The sequence below is a fragment of the Rhipicephalus microplus genome, chromosome 5, assembly GCF_043290135.1.
Source record: "Rhipicephalus microplus isolate Deutch F79 chromosome 5, USDA_Rmic, whole genome shotgun sequence".
NCBI classification, from domain to species: domain Eukaryota; kingdom Metazoa; phylum Arthropoda; class Arachnida; order Ixodida; family Ixodidae; genus Rhipicephalus; species Rhipicephalus microplus.
In genome coordinates this window covers 29,799,196-29,816,237 of record NC_134704.1, presented here as the reverse complement: position 1 = coordinate 29,816,237, position 17,042 = coordinate 29,799,196, and the positions used below count along the sequence as shown (strand labels likewise).

The 17,042-nt window shown below is 46.1% G+C and overlaps 1 protein-coding gene across 2 annotated transcripts in view; it reads left to right on the top strand.

Annotated features, from left to right (window-relative positions):
* Positions 1-17,042, top strand: part of LOC119174794 (exportin-T) — a 54,191-nt gene that overhangs the window by 2,738 nt on the left and 34,411 nt on the right. For both annotated transcript variants that reach the window (XM_037425862.2, XM_037425861.2), the window contains exons 2-8: positions 5,272-5,350; positions 7,977-8,059; positions 8,608-8,664; positions 8,962-9,031; positions 11,184-11,402; positions 14,955-15,038; positions 15,483-15,758. In XM_037425862.2, coding sequence (XP_037281759.2) covers positions 5,291-5,350; positions 7,977-8,059; positions 8,608-8,664; positions 8,962-9,031; positions 11,184-11,402; positions 14,955-15,038; positions 15,483-15,758 — 849 coding nt within the window. In that variant the 5' untranslated portion in view covers positions 5,272-5,290. The remainder of the gene's footprint in view (positions 1-5,271; positions 5,351-7,976; positions 8,060-8,607; positions 8,665-8,961; positions 9,032-11,183; positions 11,403-14,954; positions 15,039-15,482; positions 15,759-17,042) is intronic.

Below are 17,042 nucleotides of genomic sequence, written 5' to 3'. Positions count from 1 at the left end.
TCACATACATGGCGAGCATATCGCCAAGGGTGCGGTTAAATCTTTCCGTGAGCCCGTTAGTTTGCGGGTGGTATGCAGTGGTCTTGCGATGAACAACATGGCATTGAGAAAGCAGAGACGTGACGACTTCTGATAGGAAGGCTCGACCTCGGTCGCTTAGTAGCTCTCGAGGTGCACCATGTCTTAGTATGAAGGATGAAGGATGCTACGTCCCGCGCAGTGGCACTTGGAAGGGCGGCGGTCTCAGCGTAGCGTGTTAAATGGTCCACAGCGACTATGATCCACCGATTTTCATCTGATGTTGTCGGTAGAGGGCCATAGAGATCAATTCCGATCCGATCGAAAGGTTTGGCAGGGCACGGGAGCGGTTGAAGCGCACCGGACGAGTGGAAAGGCGGTGATTTGCGGCGTTGACAGTCAGGGCAGCCCATAACGAATTTTCGAACGAAATTATACATTCCGCGCCAGTAGAAGCGATGGCGAATGCGTTCGTAAGTTTTGAAAACTCCGGCATGACCACATTGGGGATCGTCGTGAAAGGAGGCGCAGATTTGTGATCGCAAGCTGCGCGGGACAACCAAGAGCCACTTACGACCTTCGGGGGCGTAGTTGCGTCGGTGTAGCAGCCGATCACGAATCGCGAAATGAGCAGCTTGACGTCGGAGAGATCGTGGTACCGCAGTGGTTGACGATCCAGAGAGACAGTTAAAAAGGGAAGCGATCCACGGGTCCTTGTGTTGTTCACCGGTAAAAGAGTCGAGGTCGAGAGATGCGACGGAGTTGGTACCAGTGGTTTCGCAGGCCGAGTCGGGAGGTAAAGGCGAACGCGACAGGGCGTCGGCGTCAGAATGCTTGCGTCCGCTGCGATAGATGACACGAATGTCGTACTCCTGGATTTGCAGTGCCCACCGAGCTAGGCGGCCAGAAGGATCTTTCAATGTGGCGAGCCAACAAAGTGCATGGTGGTCCGTTACCAGGTCGAATGGGCGACCGTACAAATAAGGGCGGAACTTGCGAAGCGCCCACACTAGCGCCAAGCACTCTTTTTCAGTGACGCTGTAATTGGCCTCAGCTTTAGTAAGTGTGCGACTCGCATAAGCGACGACGTATTCGGAGTAGCCCGGCTTGCGTTGGGCGAGGACGGCGCCTAGACCAACCCCACTAGCGTCTGTGTGAACTTCCGTTGCAGCTGTTGGGTCGAAATGCCGAAGAATTGGAGGAGATGTTAGCAGACTACGGAGCGTGGCAAATGCGACGTCGCAGTCAGAAGAACAGGATGAAAGGTCTGCATCACCGCGTAGGAGGTTGGTCAGTGGTGACATGATCGACGCAAAATTTCGCACGAAGCGCCGGAAGTACGAGCATAGTCCGACAAAACTGCGTAATTCTTTCAGTGTAGTAGGTTTCGGGAACTCAGCGACTGCTCGCAGTTTTGCAGGGTCGGGTCGAACACCATCCTTGGACACGATGTGCCCTAAGATGGACAGCTCTCGCGCGGCGAAGCGGCACTTTTTAAGGTTCAGTTGGAGCCCAGCGTTGGTTAAACACGTCAGCACCAGTTGGAGCCGACGCAGATGTGTAGGAAAATCGGGAGAGAAAACGACAATGTCGTCGAGGTAGCATAGACACACAGACCACTTCAGTCCACGCAGTGTGTTGTCCATGAGTCGTTCAAACGTGGCAGGAGCATTACAAAGCCCAAATGGCATTACGTTAAATTCGTACAGGCCATCTGGTGTAATGAACGCAGTTTTCTGGCGATCAGCTTCTGCCATAGGAACCTGCCAGTATCCAGATCGTAAGTCTAAGGAGGAGAAGAATTCGGCTCCTTGGAGGCTGTCAAGGGCGTCGTCGATGCGCGGTAATGGATAGACGTCTTTCCGCGTCACCTTGTTTAATCGCCGGTAGTCGACGCAAAATCGAATCGATCCATCTTTCTTTCGAACTAGAACGACAGGAGATGCCCAAGGACTGTGCGATGGTTGAATAACGCGACGGCGTAGCATCTCTTCGACCTGGTCGTTGATGACGTGACGTTCTGCTGCAGAGACACGGTACGGTCTTTGACGCAATGGCTGGTGCGAACCGGTGTTAATGTAGTGGTGCACTGCGGAAGTCCGACCCAATTGCGGCTGAGAAACGTCGAATGAATTCGCGAAGTGCTGGAGAAGATTAAGAAGCTCGGCGCGTTCATGGGCACTTAAGGTGTCGGCGATGGAACTCGAGAAGGTGTCACTCGATGAGCATTCCAGTGGGGAAAGGGCATGAAGTTCGGTCGAGGCGCTACTGCACGATTCGTCTGGCATGTTAAGGAATAAAGAGGAATCGAGGTACTCCACTCGACCGAGACATTCGCCGGCAAGTAGCGTAAGCGGTGCAGAAAGGGGGTTGTGGACGAAAATATTGCTTCGGCCCCCAGTGACGTCGAGTGTAGCGAAAGGCAAGGAAACGGCTCTGCGGCTCATGAAAATGTCGGAAGGTGTAAACATTACTGTAGCGTCGTTATGGTCATCGCAGCAAACAGGGACAACGGCAAGAGAGGCTGGCGGAATTTCAGTGTCTTCACGTACGACGAGTTTTGGAGACCGCTCAAGAGTTTCGTGCAAAGGTTCGTCATACAGGTGCGAAAATTGAACTTCAGCGCGTGCGCAGTCGATGACGGCATGATGTTGTGACCGGAAGTCCCACCCGAGGATAACGTCATGCGAGCACACCGAAAGGACGATGAACTCGACAACGTACATAGAGCCTTGGATGAAAATGCGGGCTGTACAGGTGCCGAGAGGTCTGACTGGCTGTGCGCTAGCCGTACGAAGCGATAGTCCAGAGAACGGCGTGGTCACTTTGCGGAGGGAGCGGCAGAGCTGGGCGGCTATAACAGAAACGGCAGCACCTGTGTCGATGAGGGCAAATGTAGAAACACCATCGACAGATATAGCGACGACGTTAGCAGGTGAAGTGCGAGGACTTGGGCATTTCGATGACGGCGCAGTTCTTGCCTCTGGAACTGCGGCGTTCAGTTTTCCCGGTTGGAGGAAGCGGGTCGGGGACGCATTGGGGACAGAGATCGCCTGCGAGGAGACGGCGAGCGGGAAGAGTGAGTCGGAGCTGGGCGCTGGGGTGACTGAGACCCGGGAAGATTAGTGTAGCCATACTGCGGTGAAGGATAGGGAGCAGGTAGGTGCGTGGGCGGCGGGTCATACGGTAACGGCCAAGTAGCGTTGTGTTGCGATTGGAAACGACGACGACAATATCGTGCCACGTGTCCTGGAGTACCGCAGGCGTAGCAGATTGGTTGATTGTCAGCAGTGCGCCAGGAATTGCTGACTCGCGGTGCAGCCCAAGGTGTCGAAAGAGGGGTAGAGTGGGGAGCAACTGCAGGCATGGGTGGCAAAAGCTGCTGGCGGGGTCTGCTGCGTACCACCTGGGCATAAGTAAGAGGCGCGGCCACGGGCTGCATAGCCGGCGCATGGGGAACAGTCACGGCCACAGGCTGCTGGTGGGCAGCGACGGGAACAGCCTGAGCTACCTCTTCGGCAATAACGTCGCGGAGTGGTGAGGGCAGACGAGAGGACGGCGGCTGCTGCGTGAAGGGAATCAACGACAGTTGCCGAGCTACTTCTTCACGCACGAAGTCTTTAATCTCTTGCAGGGTTGGTGCGTGGTCGGGAACGGAAGTGAGACTGGAGAGCGAGTCGGCGTGTGAGGAAAATGGCCGAGTCAGGGCGCGCTGCTTGCTCAACTCCTCGAAACTTTGACACAAAGTAACAAGTTCCGCAACGGTGGCAGGATTACGGGCGAGGAGCAGCTGATATGCACCGTCATTTATCCCTTTGAGGATGTGTTGAATCTTCTCCGACTCGGGCATGGTGGTGTTCAGTCGGTTGCAAAGTCCAATGATGTCTTCAATGTAGCTTGTGAAAGATTCCGTTGGTTTTTGTGCGCGAGTCCGCAAGCGTTGTTCGGCTCTGGACTTGCGGACAGCGGGTCGGCCAAAAACGTCAGCGAACAACGTTTTGAAGATGGACCACGTCGTAATGTCGTTTTTGTGGTTGTTATACCACATTTCGGCTACGTCAGTGAGGTAAAAGATGACGTAAGTCAATTTGTCCGCGTCATCCCACTTGTTGTTTGCGCTTACCAGTTCGTAGTTAGCGAACCAGTCTTCCACGTCAGTCTCATCAGCTCCGCTAAAGACTTTGGGCTCTCGCAAACGAAGAACGCCGGGGTTGCTGGGGGATGGAGTGGAAGAGCCAGGTTGCGCGTTGTTGGTAGCCATGATGGTAGGTAGCGTTCGGTTGCGCAGCTCCAGGTTGAGGCGACGGCGAATGGCAGCACCCAGGTTCAGGCGACGGGGAATGTCAGCACCCTCCACCAATTGAAAAAGGGTTTATTGGCGACTGTTGCGATGGTGGTCCTACGATGAAACACGATCGGACAAGAGCAACGGTCGAGCAGATGCCGGCGATGATCAGCACGAGCCGAGCGAGCGAAGCCAAGCACCCAGTACCCAAGCGGTGGCGATGTTGTTTGCCAACGATGCGTTTTCTTCTTCACAATGGCATCATTATCAGCCTGACTATGCCCACTGCAGGGCAAAGGCCTCTCCCATGATCTGCTAATCAACCCGGTCTTGTGCTTTCTGCTGTCACATTATACCTGCAAACTTTTTAATCTCATTGGCCCACTTGACTTTCTGTCTCCCCCTTGTGCGTTTGCCTTCTCTGGGAATCCTTAACGACCAGCGGTTATCCTACCTATGTGCCCAGCCGTATCGCATATGAGATTCGTACCTTGCCACTGCGGCAGCGCTCCATCAAAACAAGGGCACACTGGAAAAGAAAAGACTAGCACTTATGAATGGGGCAAACTGGAGGTGGCGTCAAGGCGAAGTTTTGAAAGAGAATAGAGTTGCCAATATTGCTTAACTATCATGCTGTACATCGAAAATCCGTCGAAATGTTAACAGCTACTGAATAAAACCCTAACAGTGATTTTATTTTGCTTTAAAAGATCAACAAATTTTTTCCAACCCACCTGTCGCGAGATTACACAAGTTGCATGTGCACGAGTTCGGGAAACTTATTTGTTGGGTAAATGCTGTTACCTGTAAACGGCATTAACATCTAATCAAATTCATCGTGAATGCTGAACTTAGTCTGTTGTACTAAACTTATTTACAAATAAATGACTGGCAGTTTTCACAGTAAAATAACATGTGCTTGTACTTGAAAAAATATTCAAGGATCTCACTCTGATCTCCAATTGCAGAACCAAACATTCCAGCACAATGGACGTTCAGGTGATTCAAGGATTCCTTGCAAACGGGGACCAAGCTGCTCATGCCAGGGTGAGAATGGCAGCTTTTTATTTTGGTGGAACAGCATTTTTGCATGCGGGCGATGCGCTGTTGTACACAGGTTAGATAAACAGCAGGCATTAAAAAAAAGAATGTTCTTTGGAGCAACACAACCAGAATACCCAATAGGTGACAGTCTTACCGACATTGAAAGCTTTCCGAGATGCCTTGGATGTAGAAACTAAATAATTAGCTAAGTTGCCGTGAAACATTTGCTGGTGTGCTCTGCCAGTACTGTTCTGCTACCGTAAACAGCTTTAGTGTGTATCGTTATCGTCGTTTTATGTAAAAGGGTATTTTCTCGGTCTCTCGCGTTTAGTACATCAGGTTTTTGAGGGGAAGCAACAGCAATAGTCATGTCATAGTCTTTGGCACAAAGCTTAACCAGAGAATGCTGGAAGCTCATACTGCTATACCCTGTTTAACTGCTTGTGTAAAGTAGTGGCAATATCGTTAACATGCATTTCCTTTGCAGTTTTTCTATTATTGGAACATTCGCACATGGACTTTTCAGATTGATTGTAGTTAGACGGTCTATTGCAAGATCAGCAGTGCTATTACTGTTATCCTCGATTCTGGCAATTTTGTAGTCATTAACTAATAACACGCTAAAGCTATCTATTGTGGTGGCACACATCAACACAGTATGACATTTGTAGTTATTACTAAAAATATAACTAAGTACTTAAGTGCCTAAAGTGTGAATTACTTTTCAAGGTCCTTAAGGGAGTTGATATTTCGGATGCCCTTTGCAAAGTGTTGTGATATGTAATTGAAGATATTAGTGTCTGTCATGCAGTAAAGCTTTGCAAATATACATTAACTGTTTTGTTACCGTGCGAAAATGGCTATTTTTCATATGTCTTGGAAATATTATTTTTGCAAGTTTGAAAATTACTCCAGGACGCATTACAGCATACAAAATTTTCCTAAATGCAATGCTATATTCAAAAACTTATCTTGTACAGCACCAAAGATATTTTAGAATAAATAAAAATGTGAAAAGTGTATAATTTTTGGTTGTTATCTGGAAAACAGTGCAATAAAGAGCAGTATAAATGCAAAAATATTCAAAACCAAGAAACTTCAGAATATACATTTTGAAATTAAATGATCCAGAAATAGTATAATAATTAATGTTGTAGGAAGTGTTTCTATTTGCATAGACAAAAAAAAAATCGGAAATCAAGGTGCTGCTTCATTGCTCCTACCATGCTGTGAAGCATTGATTGGTCTTTCTTCAGACACAAGCGAACTCGTGCACTTGTCTCAGTAAATATTTTTTTTTTTTTCAATAAAAGCCTCCAGATGTTAAAATATAGATGAATACCTGTGATTAATACCTCTATAAACAAGATGTCCAATGAACTTCGCTATTTCGTCTAGGGTAACCTCTTTCTATGAGCCACCTCACTCAGCGTAGGTTGGTGTTCTTATATATGGATGCAAGCATTTTCTACATCGTATTAAAAAAAAAAACGATATAACGTGAAGTTCTAAAATGTCTCACGCTGCTGTGTAGTCAAGGCCAAAATGTGCCCCAGTGGCCATTACAAGGCCAAATGTGCCCCAGTGGCTTGTTAGAAGGTGCTCTGCAACCGGCCGCAGCACACTGCGCTCCAGCGAATCGAAAGCCCTCACACGTAATCAGAGTAGCTATAAGATTGTGCACAAAGGTGAGTGGCTGCGTACTTGCGGCAGAGAAGAAATCTTAAGGCCGTAAAGAAAACAAGGCCATAAACGGCTGCGGAAGTCCCAGTCTGACAAAAAAACATCGTCACCCCAAGACTTGAAACTGGTGTTCTGTCATCCATTGACTCTAAGCATTCCTCACTCAGTTCAAGTGGGGTTGCAAGACAGTTTCGTGGGGTGCCTGTGTTTTGCAGTGCTGATGTGTGCTCATGTGCGCATGATTATGACGCTATAGGAGCAACTAGTGACACTAGATGCGACCCTGTGTCTGATATAACGATACAAGCAAAACCAAAGCTACTGGAAACTGGCTGAGAAGGCCAACTCGATACTTTAAACATGCAACAGACCTTCAGAAATATGTAGAATAAGTTTTGCCTGACTCCCAGCTACAACTTTTTATTGAATAGCTGGCATAAATTTCCAGATAAAATTACTGCTCAACACTGTGCAATCGCAAAGCTGACTAATACATGGCTTGCAAAGGTTCTTTTGATTGCAGACCTTTGATGCTACTGTAACATAATCACAAGGGGCACGCATTTTTGTCCAGTTTGCCAGCCTAGTGCATTTTTCCAACAACACATGCACACTGATTCGTGCAAACGTTTTTCAAAAACCACTGTGTTGCCGAAACGGGCGAATTCATATTGATTCTGAAAGTTGAGTAGCTGGACTAACTACTAGAAAGTGCTGGGTCCACGAGAAACAATTTAACATGCCAAAATCGACGAACCAATGTGCCGATTACCAATGAACGATTTGAATAGACACGGTAACGAAAGAGTTAACCAAAAGTGCTTCAAGGTGTTAATGCATCGTAGACTTGCCACCACTTTTGAGCTTTGTTTGGTACTAATTTTTCAATGTAAATTCTCCCGATGAATACAACTTCTCGCCCATCAATCTTGCCTTGGTAACACAGGCATTACAGTACTTCGAGCAGCTGAAGAGTGCTCCGAATGGCTGGCAGCTTTCTATGCAGATGCTTCTGCAGCCTTCTGTTCAGTAAGTGAAATTTACTATTTTCAGCAATGACCCAGATAAATTCTCAGGTTTGCGATGTTTTGAAAGCACAACTGACATCTTGGAGACATAAGAATATGTTTGAAGGACGCTAGTGTTCTTGCTGTAAAAGCTAAATAAATTATGGTATATAATTTTTTTCTTTCTATGTTCCAGTCTTTCCACTAAGGAACATTCTCAAGGCTTCAGAAATGTTTTACGGTGCCCATTACGTTTGCGACTGAAATTTTCTGTGACCAGCTTGTCCCATTGTAATCGTTCGCTTATGTTTGGCATGAGGTGCCAACTTGTGTTGGAATAAGTGCCATCAGACATTCATTTAACTTTTGTTGTCAGCTGCCTTTGTTCTGTGCTGACAAATCTCACGTCACCTTTGGTAGTCTTTAACCGTATTTGATGCAAAAATGCCATAGTTGAAGTTTTTTCCGCTTGGGCCCTAGTACATTTAGCCGCCATCTAAAGAAGAAGTTATAACTCCTCGTACACTTGCCATTTCAATTAACGTTTTTCTCTCCCTCTTTGCCTTCTAGGGATGACTCTGTGAAGTTTTTCTGCCTGAGTGTTCTGGAACATTACATAAAGACAGGGTAAGGCCAAATCAGTATTCTACCCCCTCCTGTATTCTCAAATAAGCCTTGAATTCAAGTTCGTCTTTCACTCGACCCCGTTGATCCCAGCGCACGCCACCCAACTAAAGATGATGTCAAGATTATCAAACATTGCTGTTGATTATCACCAATACCATTTCTGCTTAGGGGTAGCGCTCCTGTAAACATTTTCGAGTGTAGATGTAGTGTTGAGTTAAGAGACGTTCGAGAATATGGGAGCTAGTGTTGCGACTTGAAACATGGGAGCAGTGCCCGAGTGTCGTGCCTTAATTGCAGGTATGAGGCAGCAAAGGAAAGTGACCAACAAGCCATGCGGACCTTTATTAGCCAGTGGATACAGATGCAGGTGAGTGCATCTGGCACTGTCTTTCTTCGCTTACATGCAGAACTAACATAGACAGCCCACCTCTGTAATGGCAGCATGCAGGCAGCTGGCCATTGCTATAAACCCCTTTCATAATTACTAATATAGCTTTCCTGCTGTGCAGTTTGCAGACTAATGGCGGCTAGTGACTTTCTGCAAACAGTGTGTTCAAGCGCCGTTTACTTGCACTTGCACTATGACACGGTAAATGTAGGCTCAGCTCTCTTGACACAAATGTGCATAACGGACGAGCCCCAGCATCTGCAATTATGGCCGCATTTAGATTTAAAGCAGGACGGGTGCCACCATCAATATGGCAAATATGCACTGCAGGAAAGCACACTTGGAATTGTGAAAAGGGTCTATTATTGTATTTAAACGATTGTAAGCCGACTCAAATATAGGTCGACCTCCTCTAAAATTGAATGGAAAGAAGAAAAAAGAAAGGAGGCAAAATATTATCTCATTTTTTTGTCTCCGAAAATAATAGTCGAATTCCGGTGTGTCAAGGTTGCTTCACAGCAGTGCAGGAAAGCTAGCTGCGAGAATGTGTGGTGATCATTTCGATAGACCTTACAACCGTGACCAGTTCTTCATTCCAGGTAAAGCCCCCAACTTCGGACTTGAAATTAAGACAAAAGGGATCGACCTACAATCGTGTAAATATCGTACTATAGAATCTTGTCCAGCAGAAAACAACCAGAATAGCCTTGAAACAGCTATCTCCAATCCAGTTGATATTGTTACGGGGAATAAAGTATACACAATGAATATACTGGCGAGCAAATGCGTACAACGCTGCTGCAGTCCGAGCACGTTCCCCACAGCACTTCGTCGTCGTCATCCCCAGGCATCTACTTAGCCCGTGACATTACCCGCCGGCGGCAGAAGCACCGTCCCGGTGCGATCAATTCTCGGGGCGTGAGTAGTATGCTTTAAGCTGTGAGACGTGCACTATATCGGTCGGGACTGAAGCTGGTACTGACATGGTATGGAGTGGAGCTATCTCATAGGTCACGCTGGCGACCTTGCGTATGACGCGGTAGGGGCCAACGTAACGGGACATCAGTTTTTCGCAGAGACCAACACGACGCAATGGTAACCACAGCAAGACGAGCGACCCAGGAGAGTACTGTACGTCGCGGTGCCGACGATCGTAAGCACTCTTTTGGTTAAGCTGCGAGGCACATAACCGATCCCGGGCGACTTGGCGGGCGATGTCAGCTCAGGCCAGGGCATCACGAGCATAAGCAGTCGATAAGGGGGCGTCAGATTGGAGCATGGTGTCCATGGGCAAAGGCGGGTCATAACCAAACTGTAGGTAAAAAGGTGAAAATTCAGCTGTATCGTGACGTGAGTGGGTGTCCCAATCTTTGTGATCCTTGGAGAAGTCAACCTCCACCAGTGATGTTACGGGGAATAAAGTATACACAATGAATATACTAGCGAGCAAATGCGTACAACGCTGCTGCAGTCCGAGCACGTTCCCCACAGCACTTCGTCGTCGTCATCCTCAGGCATCTACTTAGCCCGTGACAATATTTTGCTTTAGAGTGCTGCACACCTGTAGCTCGGCGAAAAATTTCTCATTAAATGGAACCTATTTAGCACCTTCAGGATCTGTCTAAAGATATTGTAATGTATATTTATTTTATCATACTGAATGCTGAATAATAGTCCTATCTGCTTGCATGACCATCACGGTCCTTCTGCCATCTTTTGAAAAATTTTTAAGGCTGCTGAAATTAAGTGTAGGCATTTGTGTGCGTAGCATCCCTACCATGGCCATTTATTTAAATTGTTACGTTGTATTGAAATATACACAATCTTATTTTCTATTCATGGATGGTGCCACCTTGGGCTGATAAGTGACTGTTGTTCTGGTTTTCTTTGTCGTAATATGAAATGGCCATCATCATGAAATGTCCAATGTACCGGCCCAAGCATTTTCATGTGTGAGAGTTCACCATAGCACTGTCTGCTTATTTGCTACGGATACAAAACTGCAGTGTGACCGGTTCAAGATCATGGCGCTTGAGCGAGTCTGGAAAATCGTGTACAAACCAACTCACACAGACGGGAGTATTAATGTTTGCTGCTCGTGAGAACCTATGTTCTCTTGTACCTTGCACAGGTGTACGCCCCGATTCCTGAGAAAGTGTTCATCCGCAACAAAGTGGCACAGCTGGTGTGCTGGGTGTTTCTGTGGGACTACCCTGCACGCTGGCCCACCTTCTTCACTGACATTCTTCAAACACTGTCCCTGGGGCCACCTGCTGTGGATGCTTTCCTGCGCGTCGTTCTCGCCATCAATGGGGAAATCGCTGACTGTGAGATACCGCGCACTGCCAAGGTTTGTGTTACCTTGCCGTGGCTGTCTCCATTTCATTCTTTCCTCATTTATTCTGAAATTTTACAACCTCAGTTTGTTTTTTAATCCCACTTACTGTATTTTCTCAGATAACTTCTACAAAAAAAAAAGAGGTAAAATGTACTTAAAAAGCAGGGGACGGGTTTCAGGGGACGGGTTTCATGCGTTATTTTCTTCCTTTTTGTACAGTTAGCGTTAAGGATGCTAGTTATATGCAAGTGCAGGTTATATTCTACAAAATACAGAATTTATCAATATGTTGCATACTGATTGCACATCACATTTGTCTATAGTCAGGTACAACTCTAGAAGGCAGCAGCATTTTCCCCTCAAAAGTGGATGCACGCGAGCCTCTACCAATAGGCACGCACTTTAGGTGACATCATGAGCTGGACAACCGGTGACCTTGCCGACGGAGAACATGCTGCCTTCGTTGTTTTGCAGCTCAGCGCTACCCGAATTAACATTTTGAGATTTTGAGCTTGCCAACGGTAATCAGGGAACGTTTGTAATTCAATTCAGATATTCCAGCATTGAAATGTGTTTTTATGCCACTTATCAAATCGAGCATGATGTGTGAGGAACGTGGCTTATCGGAAATACGCGTTTTAGAAGCAGTCACAATTTTTTGAGTGGGACTATTTCTTTAGTCGCGGAGCGAATTAATTGGCTGCTGCGCTTCGGTCATCTGGACGGGGCCTCTCCTGTCTTCTAAAATTGTACCGGACTGTAGATCTGGGTCGATTCTACTGCTAACAAGAAACCGTTCAAGCTGAAGTCTCGAGTTCGGGAATTTGGCGAAATCTCATGTGGACACACAGCGACACTCGCACACATTCTCTGGGAGTGTAGAACAACTCCTCCCGACTCTACCTCAAGCAAGTGGGAGAGGTCCCTCAGGAGCTCACTTCTCGCCGACCAGCAATGGGCCGTCCAGCAGGCACACGAAGCGGCCGCCAGGTACTCCCTGTCGGTCCCTACGTGGGAGACGCCCGCTACGCGCTAAGCGCGTCCTGCTGGACTGAAATAAAGTTTTTTCATTTTATTCCATGTGGGCTGGGGAAAGACATGGATGAAGGAAACACTGCGCCAACCAAAGTAAAAATATTTCCCTAAACAAATGTGTAGGTGTGGGGGAGTGAGTGACCATGGGTGTGGGAGCCAGAATTTTTTTTTTTTTTCAATAATACATGTTGATTTCAGTCGATGCTGTAGTTTTTTTGTGTAATGAAGTCTGTGGTCTGTATTATTATTATTATTATTATTATTATTAGTTCTAAGATTAAAAACAAGCCTTGATTAACTTTTCACGCATTATTTCACTGCCATAGGTCAGGCTGATTACCCCTGGTTCTCATCCACTTTGTGTATCATGCTGAACACACACGCACACACTCACTCCGTTGCCTGTTCAGCTGTCTACTTTCCAGCTGGTGATAATTCCACACAGTTCGCACCATCTCTCGCTCATCATCGTCTTTACTAGTACAGGGTCCATTTGTGTCGCCCTCTTTTTGTGTCGTATAGCTAGCCTAAATAAAATTTTAAGGAACAAGGCTAGGTTGGCCACAGATATGCAAAGGCCGAAATTGGTATTACAGGAGCACTAGGTGTCTTCTTGGCATCAGTGGCTTTGATGTATAATGACAATGCAGATTATTTCTATTGGGTGAAATGAGCACAGTGTTGCTTATAGGGCACAGCCGGTTACAGTGCGGTCTTTTTTTGACTCCCGTTCACCCACCATCTCATAGCAACCCAAGCATACGCTTACTGCTTATTGTGCCGTGCCCCGAGAAGACAGACCGGTTATAATGTGGTTGCCGGAAAATCTTTGACAATCGCTGTAGCGAGTGCACATCTGAAAAAGAGGCGTGCTGGGTGCGCCGCTGTGGTGCGAGCGACGAGGTCGTTTTGGGGGGAGGAGGGGAAGCAGAATGAAAAAACGAAGGGCGGAGGAAGGACCACGACATGCTGCGCAAGCCATTGGCGACCAATAATCCTTCGCACCGGCGCGGTTATACAGTGCATTGGCGTTGCTAACATGGCTCCAGCCGTGCGCGGTTCAACATGGCATGTACGATGCCGTCCTTATCAACTGCGCTTAAGTTTTTTGTTGAGAAAAACGTCGTCATTATTGTGCTTGCTAAAAGTATTGCATTTGCTACGTCATCTGTAAAGTTAAAACCTTTACAGCTTTATGACGCGAGCTGTTGCCTTTGCTGCCAGTGCACTGTTTTAAGTAACGGTGGCAAGTTTTTGCTGTTGTCATCTCCCGGCCGTCAACGCGATCTTCTTATCGCACACAGTGTTCTTGGTTCAGTGCTTGAGTGAGACCTTTTCGACGCGGGTATTCATGTCTTGTCGCAATGGCATACCTAATGGCAGGCTAGGCTTGATTGGCATTGATTGTGAATCTGTAGCGTTCACATGCATTGAATGATTGATTGATTTGTGGGGTTTAACGTCCCAAAACCACTACATGATTATGAGAGACGCCGTAGTGGAGGGCTCCGGAAATTTCGACCACCTGGGGTTTTTTAACGTGCACCCAAATCTGAGTACACGGGCCTACAACATTTCCGCCTCCATCGGAAATGCAGCCGCCACAGCCGGGATTTGATCCCGCGATCTGCGGGTCAGCAGCCGAGTACCTTAGCCACTAGACCACCGTGGCGGGGCAGCGTTCACATGCATACGTTGCGATTTGGTACGGAATCAATGAAGTTCTGTGGTAGCTGCAACTGACCGAAAGGTATACATATCAATAATGGTAACAAAGGTAGCACGTGTAGCGCTTGAATGATGGTTCGCAATTCGATTGCGATGTCTTGGAATTAAGTGCGCGCCTGTGAAATGGAACTATTGGTGTCTTTCAGAGCGTGGAATTCCGCATGCGATTCGATATTCCATGTGATGCCGTTGAGCGAGGTGATCTGAGAAGCAGTCATCGAATTTTTGTGATGGTATTTGATTTTGTTAGAGCCCCCTCCCCCCTTTTTGTGTTCATTTTATTGGCAACACTTGTCTTTGGACGTTAATTTTTTTTTTAGAAGGTTGTAAGCCCCACGCATTGCATGCTTCGATTCTCAGATTCGCGAGGGTGTCTGCTCAACACGTTTTGCGTGCTTGCGGCCTTGAAAATTGTTGCTTTAGTTATAGTGCGGATATTTAACACTCCCACAACTTACGTTATAAGCGGTCTGTGCTGCATAATAAAGATGTTTCTCTATTTCTTATGAATGTGCGCATATGAAAAGGGGGACGCACTTTCTTATGCTAATAGCAGTACTTTCAGATAAGTTCATCTAATTAGCATTGCCTTACCTTTGTTTGTTGCATTGCTCAACTGCAAGGGCTGTTGCCTCATGTAGTGCAAAATGTAGCTCTTAAATCCCATGGCTAATTTACCCAGTCAAAGTAGTCATAGAAAAGGTTTTTCACATTTCTTATGTATTGTCACTGGCCTGAGTGTTTTAGTCCTGTTTCATCATTTATGACTTGACAGTGAGTTCTCTATTATTTTTGCATTAGGAACAGGACCGCAACAGACTGCTAAAGGACAACATTCGAGAAACACACATTGTGGACTTGGTGAACTCCTGGTACACAATTCTAGTGAGTGTTCCAAGTTTGTCGATTGCCAGCATGCTGGATGTACCTGTATTGCTAAACGCTGCTGCAGTTATTTCATTGCAATTATGCAGAGAAATGTACACACTTGTTCAGATTTTCACCCTTCTTGTTCTTGTTTCCTATTTGGTTTAACATTGTTTCTCAAGTGTTTGTAGACAGAGCACATCAAACATTTCCATCTGATGTGCGAACAGGAAAATTTATCCGTAATTCTGTTTATGTTGGATTGAGGTGTGCATGTATCGATTTTGGAAGCATCAGCGTCAAGCCGACCCTTAGATGAGAGAGGGGGGGGGTGTTACCGGGAATGAATAAGAAAAAAAAAGTGTTTTTCAAGGCTTTCAACTAGTGCTTTACTCACTTGGTTTGTGCCTGTGAAGTGGTCTAGCTTCTGCCACGTTTTCGTTGCCTGTGTTATCCCAACAGACAACCCAGTGCCAGAGCCCTGCTGGGGTGGAGTTGTGTCGGCTGTGTCTGGAAGTGGTTGGCGCTTATGTGGCATGGATCGACATTGGCCTGGTGGCCAATGACCGCTTTGTCGATGCTCTGGTTCACTTCCTGTCCCTGCCGGCCCTGCGAGAATCTGCGTGCGACTGCGTGTGCGAGATCCTGGCCAAGGGCATGGACCCAGCCGACAAGGCACGGCTCGTCGAGTCTCTCTCTGTGGTCCTTCAGAGGGCTGGTGTGCTCACTGTAGCCGAGGTGGGTACATCGTCACTTTCTACGCAGTATTTGTGGGAGTGTTAGTCTGTAAGCTTTTCAGTTAATTTTGTTTCATTTCCTACTGTAGTGGTCTGAAAGTTATGGTGCTCAGCTGCTCACCTGAAGATTGCAGAATCGAAATTTCTAGCCTCTGCGGTCGCATTTTGATGGAGGTAAAATGCTGGTGTGCTGATTTAAAACCCCAGATGGTCAAAATATTTGGGATGTAATGCCTCAACTTTTATTTATTATTTTAAACTTTATTTCATTGCCTCTGTGCAACATGGTTGGTCTATCTTATATTTACAGCAATCTTGCAGTAAGATCCAATGTTGTCATTATAACTGAGATTTTTCTATTAAAAAAAACTCGAGGTATAACATATTTTCTCACATGTAACTCAGGCCAAGATATGGAAAAATGTGCTTCTGAATTCGGGGTGTCGGTTATTTGCAATGTTGATATGAATTTTTTCTTTCTTTTTTACTGAATTACTTAGGGGTTCGGTTTATACGCAAAAAAAAAAAATAAAGTACTCTTAAAAACTAGGCAGTATATCTTCAGCAGATATGCATACGCTTATTTGTGAGTCATTTGCAAACACTTGTATTCTATTGTGGGTATCACTACTACCCTTCAATACAATGGCTTGATATTGCAAAACATTTGCTACGGCACTTGAAAATTATGCAGCATAATGCAGCTATTGCTCGTGTTGCAGTATTGGTGAAGAAAATTATTTCTGCACGGGTAAACGATAACTGTCTCTGTAGCAGAAGGTTCAGTCTCTGATTCCCATTTCATACGAACTACCAGTGCCAGCATTCACAATATTTTTATCAAGCAAAGCTGCACCATGTTTTAGTGAATTCAGATAACATTTATGTTTTGTACTGCAGATTAGTGTAAAAGCGTTTATGCAAGATTTCCTATGTTGACCTTCAAGTGCAATCGTGTCCTTGATATAGTAGCACTAATGTAAATTTAGTTATTTTTCGAGCCTTAAGAGAATGCTGATGATGCAAGATAGAAATTTAGTTAATTTGCAAAGGCAATTCAATTTTGTTGTATCGTACAGTTGAGGTATTAGTTAACAAAACCATCGGCAATGTTGTTTCTTTTCTTCCTCAGTATCATAATTTGGCAAACCAGTTGTCATTTCTTGTAAAAGCTTTCCCACATGTATCAGCTCAGCTGGTTTTTATCCTTATTCAATATCTATAAATTTATGATTACTTTGCTTTGTGTGTGTATGAGAACAAAAGGTAACATGTTTTCGACTTT